General features: G+C 42.9%; 1 protein-coding gene across 1 annotated transcript in view; it reads left to right on the top strand.

Annotated features, from left to right (window-relative positions):
• Positions 1-13,806, top strand: part of LOC106603494 (polypeptide N-acetylgalactosaminyltransferase 10) — a 114,494-nt gene that overhangs the window by 19,774 nt on the left and 80,914 nt on the right. The window contains exons 2-3 of the mRNA XM_014197263.3: positions 9,996-10,101; positions 10,527-10,665. Coding sequence (XP_014052738.1) covers positions 9,996-10,101; positions 10,527-10,665 — 245 coding nt within the window. The remainder of the gene's footprint in view (positions 1-9,995; positions 10,102-10,526; positions 10,666-13,806) is intronic.

The following is a 13,806-nucleotide window of genomic DNA, read 5'->3' as shown; positions in this document are numbered from 1 at the left end:
TTATATGCAATGCAGGACACGCTAGATAACTACACATGGTTGACGATATTACTAGTTTAACTAGTGATTATGTGAAGGTTGTTTTTTATAAATGTAATGCTAGCTATCAACTTGGCTTCTTGCTGCCCTCACGTAACAGGTAGTCAGCCTGCCACGCAGGCTCCTTGTGGAGTGCAATGTAAGGCAGGTGATTTAGAGCGTTGGACTAACAAGGTAAAAATCTGTCTTTCTGCCCCTGAACAAGGCAGTTAACCCACCGTTCCTAGGCCATCATTGAGAATAAGAATGTGTTCTGAACTGACTTGCCTAGTTAAATAAAGGTGAAAAAAAATAAAAATGGCCGAATCAGTGTCCAAAACTACCGATTTCCGATTGTTATGAAAACGTGAAATCGTCCCTAATTAATCGGCCATTCCGATTAATCAGTCGACCTCTACTACAAACTACTGGCGGGCGGCAAAGCTGGGTTCTGATTCTCATTTCACACATTTCTGTTTTTCCCATTATATTTCAGTCACTGGAGGCCAATTTTCGAAATGTGCAACTTTTTATTACCACGAGCACACTCAGGAGCCTTAGCTGTGGCGCAGCGGTCTAAGGCATCTCAGTGCTAGAGGCGTCACTACAGACCCTGGTCCGATTCCAGGCTGTATCACAATCGGCTGTGATTGGGAGTCCCATAGGGCGGTGCACAATTGGCCCAGCGTCTTTGGGATTTGGCTGGAGTAGGCCGTCATTGTCAATAAGAATTTATTATCTGACTTGCCTAGTTAAATAAAGCTAAATTTAAAAAAGGAGAAGAGTATCATGTCACTGGTAGTCTCTCACTGGTAGTCTCAACTTTCTCTAATTGCAAATGAAAGAACTATTTGGAGTTACTCAGCACTTGGTTGTGCGATATTGTTATGGATGTCTAATGTTAATGAGGAAAATACAGTCGATGATCTTGTTCACTCATGCAGTTGCTGGATGAGTTAAAAGTTGGCAAAATGTTTGCAGCACTGCTTTTGTAATCAAATAAATCAGTGCTTCAACATAAAAATTATTCAAACTCATTCATGCATTATTATGATTTACCTCTGTGTTAATTTCCTTTTCCATTTTGCCGTTTGAGACAAACACAGGCAAGTGATCCGCCCATTGATTTCCTCTTAAGCGAACTGCTCATTGATTGCTGCAGTGTGACCTGCTGTAGGATGGCCTGCGCTGCACCGGGGGCGTCATGAAGATTAAGCCTCAGCGAGACGCTGATTTTCCTGGGTGTTACGTAAGCCACATCTGTCCCTCCACATTACAGCATCGCCGATGTGGAGCCCACCATGTGAATAAAGGAGAAGAGATGGGTTACTCGAGCGCACACTGAATTCTGCTTACTGTCCCTGCCATTCAGCATGCAAGGATAGCGGGCGGGAGATGCTTGTGCCTTAATGGAGGGGACTGGACTGAAATGGCTTTTTAGACAGAGCCTGGTGCTGATGTGGAGGAAGGAAGCCATGAAATGACAGGGGCACAGTAGGTTCTGTGTAGGAACATACAGACTGCACTTAGAGCTGGTATTACCTTGCCTCAGCAGTTAATGTTTTACCATATTTCTCTGATTTTATTACCCTGCTGCCTCCTCCAGACATGATAATAAGGACGGAGCTTATTTGAACAGCACTTCTCTCCGATGGGATTGGGGTGGTGCCAGAGAATACTCTGATCATGGCGGTATCCAGCAGAGCTGTAAGTTATGGCTGTGCCCTAGACACTGACTGCATATTTCTCACATTGAAATGTAATTGGTCCTGACCTGGTAGCATGGTGGTCTGGACCAGTCATCAAGAGGATGAGTAGGCCTTCCAGTTGTCAGTGGCATAATGATCATATGGTGATAGGAAAACATGGGCCTAATTGTGCAGCAAGAGTCTTTGAGTCAGCAAAGGATCGAAGTTCAGAGGTTATATCTGGTCAATATCTCTTTTGACTGACAATCCTGTAAGACCATTCTCTCACCATACTCTGCTCTTGTCCCAGTCTGAAGTGCCCTCCTTGGGGCTCCCGAGGGTGCAGCGGTCTAAGGCACTGCATCTGTGCTAGAGGTGTCACTACACACCCTGGTTCGATTCCAGGCTGTATCACAACCGGCCACGATTGGGAATCCCATAGGGCGGCGCACCATATGCCCAGCGTCGTCCAGGTTAGGGTTTGGCCGGGGTAGGCCGTCATTGAAAATAAGAATTTGTTCTTAACTGACTTGCGTTGTTAAAATGAAATACAATTATGGTGGAGAGGCCGGTTGACATATATTGTCATTTCAGCATATCCTGGGGACTAGATGATAAGGGGGACAGCTGTCTGATAGGGTTGGCTGTGTGTATATTGCTTGCAGCGTCTGCCAACCTGAACCTGTGGTTAAATTGACCTCAGAATATTACAGTACTGCAGCCTGGTTGCAGTAGACTTGCTGCTTTAAAACCCACCCTTTTATTAGGGTGGCCCCAGCCTCAACCTAACAGCAAGCACCTCTGTAGCTAGCTACCCATTATTTTGAGTACATGCTTTTGTGTGTACTTACAATAAGTATTTTGGCGCAGTGTGCGGTTCACTTGTCTGTTATTGTTTGGTATGCGTGTACAGAAACAAAGCTTGTGGTCAAATGAGTGTAACGGGAAAGCATTTGCACTGAACCTGAGTCCCACAGGGCTGACTGGGATTGAGTCGGCTGGGCAGTGGAGGAGATGAGAGGAGAGATTCTGATCAGGGCCAGGATGGGGCGGACTGACTGCAGGCATAGCTGTCAGTGTGAAGCAGAGTAAATACTGTAGGGAGTCAAAAACAGGTAGTTAAACCTGTTTGTGAGGTACTAGGAGTTGGAACCTGCATAAGTAAAGTGGAAATATTGTGTTTTCAAATGACTATATGACAATTCAGCTCAACAGTCCTCTTTTTGAATATCATTCTTGGGATTTTTCCTTGGTTGCACTGAGCAGATTTTTTAGGACTAAATTGTTAATGAGGGACTCATTGCCTCAAACTCACACCCGTCTTATTATTTTAGTATGCCGTATGAGTATGCTGTATGTTGCATGAGGGTCTTTTGATTGTAAAAAGGAATGTTATATGAATGTACACTGAAAGAATATCCATTAGTTGCCACTTGCCAGTATGATGCTTTGGTAGAAATGGTGGGAGTTTGTGTCCTTTTCATTCCATCGCTCTTGGCCCATCTGAAACCATTTGTGGTGTTATATCAAGATAATCTTGATCCTCTATTGTGGTGGCTTTCTTTGCAAGGTGTGGTGTGCTAGATATGATCTACTGACCTCTGGTGCTGCTGTACTTCCTCTGTGTCAGTGTATAGCCTGGCAGGCAGAACCACACCAGCTCTTTCCCTCTCACCACCTCCCTGTGTGTGTCCAAGCATTTGAGTGTGACTTGCCTTCAGGAGTATGAAGGCAACAACCCCTCCCACCCCTATTCTCATTTCCACTTCCAACAGACTGGAACAGAGAGGGGGAGAGACAAGCCAAGATACTGAGCGTGCCTGTGGAAGGCCTGGCTGTGGCAGTGGATCTCTGTAGACACAGCCCAGCGGGGCCTGCATGATGTCTCCTGCTGGGAGCTGGGGCTGTGTGGGGGCCTTGCTAGGATGAGAAGACCTAAAGGGGGGGGGGGGGGGGTCTGAGTGCCTCACTGTCGGTTCCTGCCTATGGAATGTAGGCTTGGAACAACCTCAGTCTCACACCAGTCACTTTCCTCTTGGCTGAGCTCGGTTGACCTCATTTTGGGTCAAAAGTTCACTGTGCCACACACTTTGAGAGAGGACTATAGCTTAAGGCCATGGTAACAGTTTACAGTGAGCGCACTTTGTTGGCAGGTGTTTTGGATCTTGTTGACTATCAGGGAGGTGATCTGCAGAGTGCAGACTTCCTTGGTTGGTTTATTTGTCTGTGAAAATGTTGAGGGGAGGCAGCTGATTTTATCTCAGGAGGGCATGGCTGTGCTACATCTGATCCGTCTTCATGTGGGAAAGCAGAGCTCAGCCCTCACCCAGCAGGTGCTATGGAAACAGAAAGGCAAGTATTGACCGGCGGTTCTCTGATTCCCATCCTCATAGAGAATGCATGGGCAGTCCTTCTCTTATCAGGCCCCTGGTAGTAAGAGCTCTCTTCCAAATAAAGACAATCCAATAACACTCTCTCAGTCCTGGGGATCTGGCTGCGGAACTCAATCTGTTTACTAATCCATACCTCCTGAAGACGGTTTTAATTATTTGGATGCTATACAGGTTCTTCCCCTACACAATAGATTTGATTCCAACTCAAGGATAGGCAAGCGTTCTATACCAGATACCTGCCCATCGTCCTCGCAAGCACAGCCCCAAACTCAACAAAAGTAATTATTGCCTTGATAACCTCTGCATAATGTTAATGATTGCATTTCCGTTCAAGATTCCTAAATAGATTTTAGATTCCATTGTCTAAGCTCATGCTTAATGTCAGGGCATGTATACACATTTGCGAAATGAGGACAAACACAGTTTTGATGTAGACGTCCTAAAACCTGAGGCATATTTCTTGCACTTGTTTTTGAATAGTGATTGGTACATTTGTGGTGTTTTTCAGGATGAAAACCATTTCAAGCACACTGTTCAGATTCTCCAGACTTTCACGCTTCACTTGTGTATTCTGCTGATGTGCGTTCATTTGGTACGAATGGACAGAATATACAAATCAAACAAGAGTTGGGCGCTAGCTTTGTTTGACAGGCATTTGATGAAGACAAATATTCAGTTGTGTCCACGTCTGTCCAACTGGTGTCTTCTGCAGTTTTACATATTTTATTGAGGACTACAGTGGTCCATCTTTCAGAGCTCCATCTTAACACAGTTCTGTTCTCCCCATAGTTGAGCTAAGCTGAGGGGGTTGGCAAGGCTTAGTCCTCATCCTTCTGGGTTGTGCGTTTGTTTAGACATCTGGAGATCTCTAGGAGAGCCAGTAACGCCAGTCCCATGCCAAGCATCACATTATCAGAACAAATCAAATTGTATTTGTCACGTGTGCCGAATACAACAGGTGTAGACCTTACAGTGAAATGCTTACTTACAAGCCCTTAACCAACAATGCAGTATTTAAGAAAATACCTTTCAAAAAATGAAGAGATAAAAATAACTAATAAAAGCGTCGCAGTAAAATAACAATAGCGGGGCTATATACAGGGGGTACCTCTACAGAGTCAATGTGCGGGGGAACCGGTGTCGAGGTAATATGTACATGTAGGTAGAGTTATTAAAGTGACTATGCATAGATAATAACAGGGAGTAGCAGCAGCGTAGAAGAGGGAGGGAGGGGGGGGGGGGGGCAATGCAAATAGTCTGGGTAGCCATTTGATGACATACCACAAGAAGCAGGACAACCAGAGAACCCAGAGCCAGAGTGTGCGTCTGCATGTGCGTGTATGAGACTGTCTTGCATCCAAAATTTGGAACTCTGAACGATTTGAGTTCTATGGTGTGACGGCAAGCCCAAGCAGAGGACGCAATATCAACCCCAGCCCTCAGTGCCACTCATAATCTGGTGTTTGAGATTAACGATGGACCACAGCTGGATGGAAATGAGGTTCGATTGTGATTCAGAGAGGGTGGTCCATAATCTTCAAATCCCTCCATTTACAGACCTGGCTAAGGTCACTGGGACCAGCTCTCTGATGCTCATCCAGTGAGCAGCCTCTGACAGCCAGCCGCACCGTGCCATGCCACGAAGCTGTTCTGTCTGACTGGATGTCTGACCAGTCTTTTGTTTTGCTAGTTATTTCAACCCTGAAGTGTTATTTGCCTGTTGCAAATTATAGGCGGCCGCTGCTGCTGCCTTTCCATTTACTGATTAATGACAGGATGCAGTCGACACACACTTTATTTTATACATAATATTTCCTCCCCACACAGATACGATTTGCTAGGAACAGCCATCGGATGAGTAGACCATTAAGAGGGTACATTGAAGTTAATTAATGATCACTCAGCCTGGTAAAATGGGCCAATGTTTTTTACCACTCTCTGCTTTTAGCCAAATTTGTGCTTGATTGCAAATGCATCATGGACCGTTACTTATAAAGACTGAGTGCAGAACGAGAGATACGTCTGAGCGTTGCCCTATTAGTGTGTTTGTGCTGTGCCTTGAATACTGATGGAATGGAAAAGAGCCTGTGTTGAAACGAGTTTCTGCCTGCGTGGAGTCTTCTGATGGCGTTGATTATGACGGTAGTGGGCCTCACACTGATGTTCAGCGGTGGAAAGGATGCTTGTTATGCCTTTGTATAGTAAGTCTGGGCCAGTGCACGCATAGTAGGATGAGTAATGCTAATGTGCTCTAATGTGAAAAGGGGGATCCGACTGCTGTTGGGTAATGTAATGTTTGGTTTAATTTCCCTTACTTTAGTATTCAGTAGTTACAACAGCTTTTCTGGGTATGAATATGCCATTGCTGGCATGTTTGTTTTCTTCTGAGGTCCACAGTGGAGCTCTGTCTTCAACTGAGTAAGAGGGTATAGGAGGGCCACAAACCACCATTCTCTCTTTCTCTCATTATCTCTTTGGCCTTATCGCTCCTTCCAGCTCTGTTTATCCCTATTCCCCCCCCCCCCCCCCCTCTCTTTATATGTCTACCCCCCCTACCTCTATTGTTTGTCATCTGTCACTACACATACCGTGAAAAGTTTTCCGAAGCTCCTTGTCTTGTTTCCGAAGGTCTTGTTAGAGCAGCAAAGCCTCCGTGGAATATCATAACTCCGTGTTCTGAAATTTTTATCAATAGGAAATGCTGAGGCACAATCTTGCTTCTGAGGAGGAGGAGGAAGCACAGATCGACTTGTCGGTCCTCGTCAGTGAAGAGGGGAAAGGCTCTCGTCGTGACATTTTGAGAGCGGCTCTCTTGAACTGAGGCTTGATCTCAGTGCCTGCCTCAGTACAGAAGTGTGACAGTGAGTCTAAGCTGGTGATTAATAAGGTTAGCTGTCCGTCAGAGATGATTTTCTCTGCTTGCTGTGTGTCTGTGAGGATGAAGTAAATCTCAACATACAGTGGCAGTAGGGCCGTCAGATGCATACACAGTGAGACATGCAAAGCTTTTGAAGAGAAAGGAAGTATTTCACTACAAATCTATTGTTTTTAATTGGTGTTTCTGCCAGTGAACAAGTGTCTGTTCTGCATGTAGCCTAGGCCTACTGTTATCAACCTGCTTACAAAGCTGATCTGTGGTCAAACTACTTTTATCCTTGTCAGAGGCATTGTATCAATCTATCATAATGTAGGCCTAACCCTGTAACATAAGGCCTGTGTAATTTGCTGTGCAGTGAAATCATGTCATGATGGATTAGATCTATAATGGTATATACATACAGCACTTTTCACTACAGATGTAGTATCTTTAATTAAAGACAGTTGGTTACAGCAGGAAAATAATCATCACATTTCCAGCAACAGGAAATGTGGATAAGAATTCAGACATTTTTATATTGGTTGAAATATTTTTTCTTACAGGAAAATGAAGTCTGATATTTCAAACTGGAAATTACAAACTTCAGAAGCCCTTTTAAAAGTAAAATACACTACAAGGTTTACATTTTCTGCGTTGCAGGAAAGTTATCTTGCAACAGGGTGATCAAATTAAGATCCAACATATTTAGGTTTCAAAAAGTGTGTTACATTGTTGTCTTGGCCTAACTCACTCCATCCCCCACCAATGTAGAGCATCCACCTTTTTAATGATCTTGTTCCAGATTGTTAAATTGAAGCTTACTTTTGTTAGCGTGTCTACATTTTATCAGCTCTGGTTGAGTGTTTACTGCCATTCAATGGGTTTGAGTGGCCTTGCCTCGCATGCCTCTCCCTCTGGCCAGGGAACATGTAGAAAAGGACATTGTGGTGACCTCAGGCCAGTGTGCAGTCCCCCAGGTGTATTGACGTCAGCTGTTTGACAAATAGATAAGTACGCAGCTCTGACATAACCTAACCAGGAGCACTACGACTCAGTACTATAGCCTAATTACCCCCCCCCCCACACACACACACACACACACTGCCCAGCAGTTTTAAACTTTTACGTAGGCCTTTGATGTATAATCGGTTTGACAAATAGGCCTAGACTAGATAGTAGTAGCCTACATGCATGCATACATACATACATTGCAAATACAGTGTACCCTGCCCCAACCCTGAATACCAAGAAGTTGTATTTGTGTGTTTGTTTCTCATCACAGTGATATTACTTAGCAGACTGTTTTGAGTAATTAATTGAGATCCATGCAATTTGGCTTTCCATTTACATGAACAATGTTTCACTAATTGCAACCTCCCATTGAGCTAATTATTTCCCCATTGTGTTGTGATCCAAATGTGTGACATCTGCCGCCTAAAAGGGATCATTTTTAGACCATAGGCGATGACTTGGATTAATGGCCAAATCACTGCATGCATTTTTCAGTGGAGTAGAAAAGTGTGTGCGTTACATAAGTGAAAACGAGCATGTGTGAGCCTTTGGATTGATATTCTCACAAGGATACAAGCTTGAAATTAAATGTTATACATTTCCATTGTGTGAACTTTGTAGCACTGAGTTTTTTTTTTAATACTTTTACTGCTATGTATCCAAAATTCCTTGTTCTTCCATAGCTAAACCCAAGTGATGGATTGAATTGTACCTAGCTCATCTTTTCTGCTAGGGATTTTGTGTGTAAGAAGGACCGTGTGTGTCTGTCTATTTCAGAGCGGTCCATTGACTCTAGTCTGACCCAGTGCTAACCTCACTACTCTCTCACCTCGTGGCCGATGGACATCCTACCTGACACCAACTGTGATCCCTCCTCCCTTACCGAGATGGAATTGAGACATTGTGAAGCAGAGTGTTTCCCCATATGCATTTAGCAGATATTTAATATTGTCTTTAGGCTAACTCTTATGTGTGAAATTTAGTTTCAGGCTGACTGGTGTAGTTTGTTTCCCCTTGCTCATCAACTTTGATAGTCAAGAATATGTTTAGCATTATTCTAAAGGCCTACTGCAACACGTAGCATGTTTTTGTTTCCCTTACAATAAATGTGATATAGTAAATACAACCGTCCTGTAACAGCTTCTTTTTACAAAGTAAAAGGTAAGAGAATGGTACCAACCTGCAAGGCGAGTGGTCAAGATATTAACATGAACACCAACGCTAATAAATAGGCATCACACAAACTCATCGCCCATTCATCCATCTGTGATTCATTCAGTAAGGAGACAGAGAGGGAGACGCATTATCGCCTGGCTGGGTACCAACTTCCTACACCGCATTGTCTTGGCAGGTTAAATTGGGAATAGGTGTGGGAAAAAAACAGGTAAAAAGGCTCTAAATACTTGATTTCAAAATTGTGACAAATGAGCAATGTAAAATACAAACATTTAGGAAAAGTCAGGGAAGAAGCAGGACGTTGTTGTTGTTATTATTATTATTTACTAAATCAAATGTCAGTGGCCATTGGCCTATGCCAGTTCTAGTGTTAAAGTCAAATTTGTTTTTCCATACTTGTGTTCCTTCATTCCCATTTTCCACTTCTGCTCTGCTCTCAAACCTCTGAAAAATGCTGACCAGCATAGCAGCACGTAAGGACCAGCTCTTGCATTTAATTATAACTGATGGCAAAAACAAATCCCATAATGATTATTGGTAATGGTTGTGTGTTTGCAAGGTTCTCTGCTGTTGAAATGGACAACTGTTTATTTCCTTGTATGGTTATGTTTATGAATATGCTCTCAATGTGATGTAGACCTACTAATATAGCTACTTGAGCATCACGCCTCACAGGCTCTGGTATAAGGGTTGCTGGTTAGTGAGGTGTCCTGATATGTGACCCTCTGTTCCCGTTGTGTGTGTCCTGCATGTGATGATGCGTTTGACCCTCTGTACAGTATGTGTGTGATTCCCTCTGTGTGTGGGTGTATGTCCTGATGTTTGACCCTCTGTTCCTGTGTGTTTTGGCAGGGAGTAAAAGTCAGGCCCCAGAAGGATGCCCAGGTGGGGCGGGATGGCGTGCGGAGGAAGGACTGGCACGACTACGAGGCAATCAGGAGAGATGCTGCTCGCTCTGGTAGGACAGAACTTCAGGAAATCCCTCGCACACACTCACTCCCCTTTTAGTTTGAGGTTTGAAGCCCACAACTATACTGCAATAACAAATGATTCCACACAAGGCATTATATGTTTGTAGGAACATGAGCTTTTCAAAGGTTTTGATTCTAGCACAACGACTGTAGGCTATTAAAACTGATGTGGTCGACAGACTGCAAGACATTTCTAATGTCCTTATGGTTCATTCAGCAGGTACTGTACCTCAGACAGAAGGGATTTTAGCTGACACTAAGTCCAGGTACTTTCACTGTCTGTCAGAGAAAAGCAGATCATTACTGGCTAGAACACGACAACAGATGGATGGACCAAGGCATTTCAACCTAAGTTGACATTATCTTTGCACTCATGTCTGTTCTGTTCTGTTCTCTCTGCGCGTGTGTGCAGGTAACGGGGAGCAGGGTAAGCCCTTTCCTCTGAGCGACACTGACCGGGTGGACCAGGCCTACAGGGAGAATGGGTTCAACATCTTTGTCAGCGATAGGATCTCCCTCAACCGCTCTGTCGCAGACATCCGGCACCCAAAGTGAGTCCGTGTTTCTCTTTAATTTACCCAGCTTGTCAACTCCACATTCCTTCAAAGGGATAAGTATAGTTTAGTCACCGTTGTTTCTTGGGCCCGACCGAAAAATCGGTTGACAGATATTATCAGCCGACATTAGCCTTACAAATTTTTATGTGAATCTGTCTTTATTCCACAGATAAAGCATTGATATTATACACATAGAATAAACAAATACGTCTGCTCATTTGCGGTCATTTTTTAAAATGTTCAATGGTTGCCTGAAGAGGGTGCTCTGAGTTGCTCATTGAACATAATTAAGCCCTAAGTAACAACGTGAGAGAGATTCTGCATGGTGGTTTGACGGTGAGTAGCTTGCCGTAGTCCACGTATTTGAATATGTAAATAATCAAAAGTACAATTCACCAAGCAGCCAGGCCTGTCTTCATCACATTCTCACTTAGTTAACATTAGCTTAGCTATCTAGCTAGCAAGGTAGTTAGCCTAGCTAGCTAGCAATCTGTGCTACTTATATGCTAACACTGGACTGGCGCAAAAGTGAACACTCGTCCATGGTACAAAAATAACACGATTACTGTCTGGGCCTATTATTTTATACAGTGGGCTTATTTAGTTAGTTTTCCAAAATATGCTATCTGCAAAAAAGCAAGACAGAGCTGCGACAACTATCATTCAGGCCATGGCTTGCATTCATGAGTTAAGAAGCTAACGTTACCAAAAAAGCCCGGCAAGCATTTGCCTGCATGAACATTTTCAGTCATCAGCGCATGCCATTTGCAATCTATAGAAAATACATATACATTTTCTGTAAGAAAACATTGTCGTAATGAACAGCTAACCTGTGTTGTAACGTACACTCATTGCGAGGTTGCCATAAAGTGTTAGTTTACATGACCTTTGACTGTAAATACTGTAGTAAATCTACTCGAAACAAATGCTGACTGACACCTAGTGGTGAGATTCCGAACGACATGTTACTGCTTTTCAATGCTTATTTGTGACTCGCCACCTGGATTCGGTCTTATGTAACAACATTTGAAGTGGTGTTTTTTACATTATATAAAAGTAGACTCAGAGCTACAAAATGGTATCATACACTGCATTTGAGAAACAATGGGAAAGTAATTCTGCTTTGAAAGCTGATCAACTTGTAAACTCACTTTTGAGAAAATTGCCTTTTGAATGTTTTGCTATCTAGTGAAGAGCTCTTCTTTGTCTACACCCATTCAGCATCGTTCACACCCTTACCCATCTCGTTTCGCTCTCGAAGTGCACACTTGACGCTCTGGCCGATGATTTGTTTACCTCTGGATAACATGAAAACAGCCTAACCAGCCTTGCTGGCAACAATTTAATTACGCTTTTGTGCTGACGTTTACTGACACCGACCATATTCAACGGGTGTTGTACACACGTAACATTAGCTAATGCCAGCCAGCCAGTCAACGTTAGCTAGTTAACCTCTCTGGGGTATGTGGGACGCTAGCAGTGCGGCAAATTCAAAACAACAATAATCTCATAATTCAAAGTTCTCAAACATACAACTATTATATCCCATTTTAAAGATGCACTTCTTGTTAATCCAACCACATTGTCCGATTTCAAAAAGGCTTTAGGGCGAAAGCATAACATTAGATTATGTTAGGACAGCGCCGAGACAAGGAAAAACCACACAGCCATTTTCCAAGCAAGGAAGAGGCGTCACAAAAAACAGAAATACAGCTAAAATTAATCACCAACCTTTGATGATCTTCATCAGATGGCACTCATAGGACTTCATGTTACACAATACATGTATGTTTAGCTCGATATAGTTCATATTTATATCCAAAAACTCAATTTTACATTGGCGTGTAATGTTAAGAAATGTTTGGCCTCCCAAAACTTCCGGTGAATGAGCACATCAATTTACAGAAATACTCATCATAAACGTTGATAAAATATTAAACAGTTATTCAAAGAATTATAAATACACTTCTCCTTAATGCAACCGCTGTGTCAGATTTCAAAAAAGCTTTACGGCGAAAGCAAATTTTGCAATCTGAGTACAGCGCTCAGATATCAAAGCAAGCCATACAGATACCCGCCATTTTGGAGTCAACAGAAATGACAAAAATTACATTATAAATATTCACTTTGATAATCTTCATCGGAATGCAGTCCCAGGAATCCCAGTTCCAGAATAAATGTTTGTTTTGTTCGATAAAGTTCATCTTTATGTCCAAATACCTCCATTTTGTTCGCGTTAGGTTCACTATTCCAAATGTAAGGCACGCGCTTACTAAGTCCAGACGAAAAGTCAAAAAAGATATACTACAGTTTGTAGAAACATGTCAAATGATGTATAGAATTAATCTTTAGGTTGTTTTTATCATAAATCTTCCATAATATTCGAACCGGACGATTCCTTTGTCTTCAAAAAAGAAAAGGAACACAGCTAACTCTCACGGGAACGCGCGCCACTGAACTCATGTCATTTTCTCACTCATCTACTTCCAGGAGCTCTTGTTCTCTCCCTATTCACAGTAGAAGCATGAAACAACGTTCTAAAGACTGTTGACATCTAGTGGAAGCCTTAGGAAGTGCAAAATGAACCCCAAGTCACTTGAAAAACTACAAACCTTAGATTTCCACATTTCCTGGTTGGATTTTTCTCAGGTTTTTGCCTGCCATATGAGTTCTGTTATACTCACAGACATCATTCAAACAGTTTTAGAAACTTCAGAGTGTTTTCTATCCAAATCTACTAATAATATGCATATCCTACCTTCTGAGCCTGAGTAGCAGGCAGTTTACTACGGGCACGCCTTTCATCCGGATGTCAAAATACTGCCCCCTACCCTAGAGAAGTTAAACAATAAACAGTGCTGGGAGCTAACCAGCCATGTTCAATGTTCACTAGCTAACATTAGGCTCTAACTAGAACAGCACAAGGCTCTGGGAAATTAATAATATCAGTTAGGGAGCCAGCCAGCTAACGTTAGCTAGCTAGCTAACAGTACACTTTAGCTTAAGACGTATAGCTTTCTAGCTAGGTAAACAAAGTGTAAGTTCACACATGTCACACAACGTATTAGCTAATGAGCCAGAAATCTAACAGTAGCTAGTCAAACAACAATGAACAGTGCCAACAGTGCCACTGTG

This window comes from Salmo salar, chromosome 04 (assembly GCF_965601325.2).
Source record: "Salmo salar chromosome 04, fSalSal1, whole genome shotgun sequence".
Taxonomy (NCBI): domain Eukaryota; kingdom Metazoa; phylum Chordata; class Actinopteri; order Salmoniformes; family Salmonidae; genus Salmo; species Salmo salar.
Note: the sequence above shows the minus strand (reverse complement) of the source record. Positions and strands in the feature narration are given on the sequence as shown.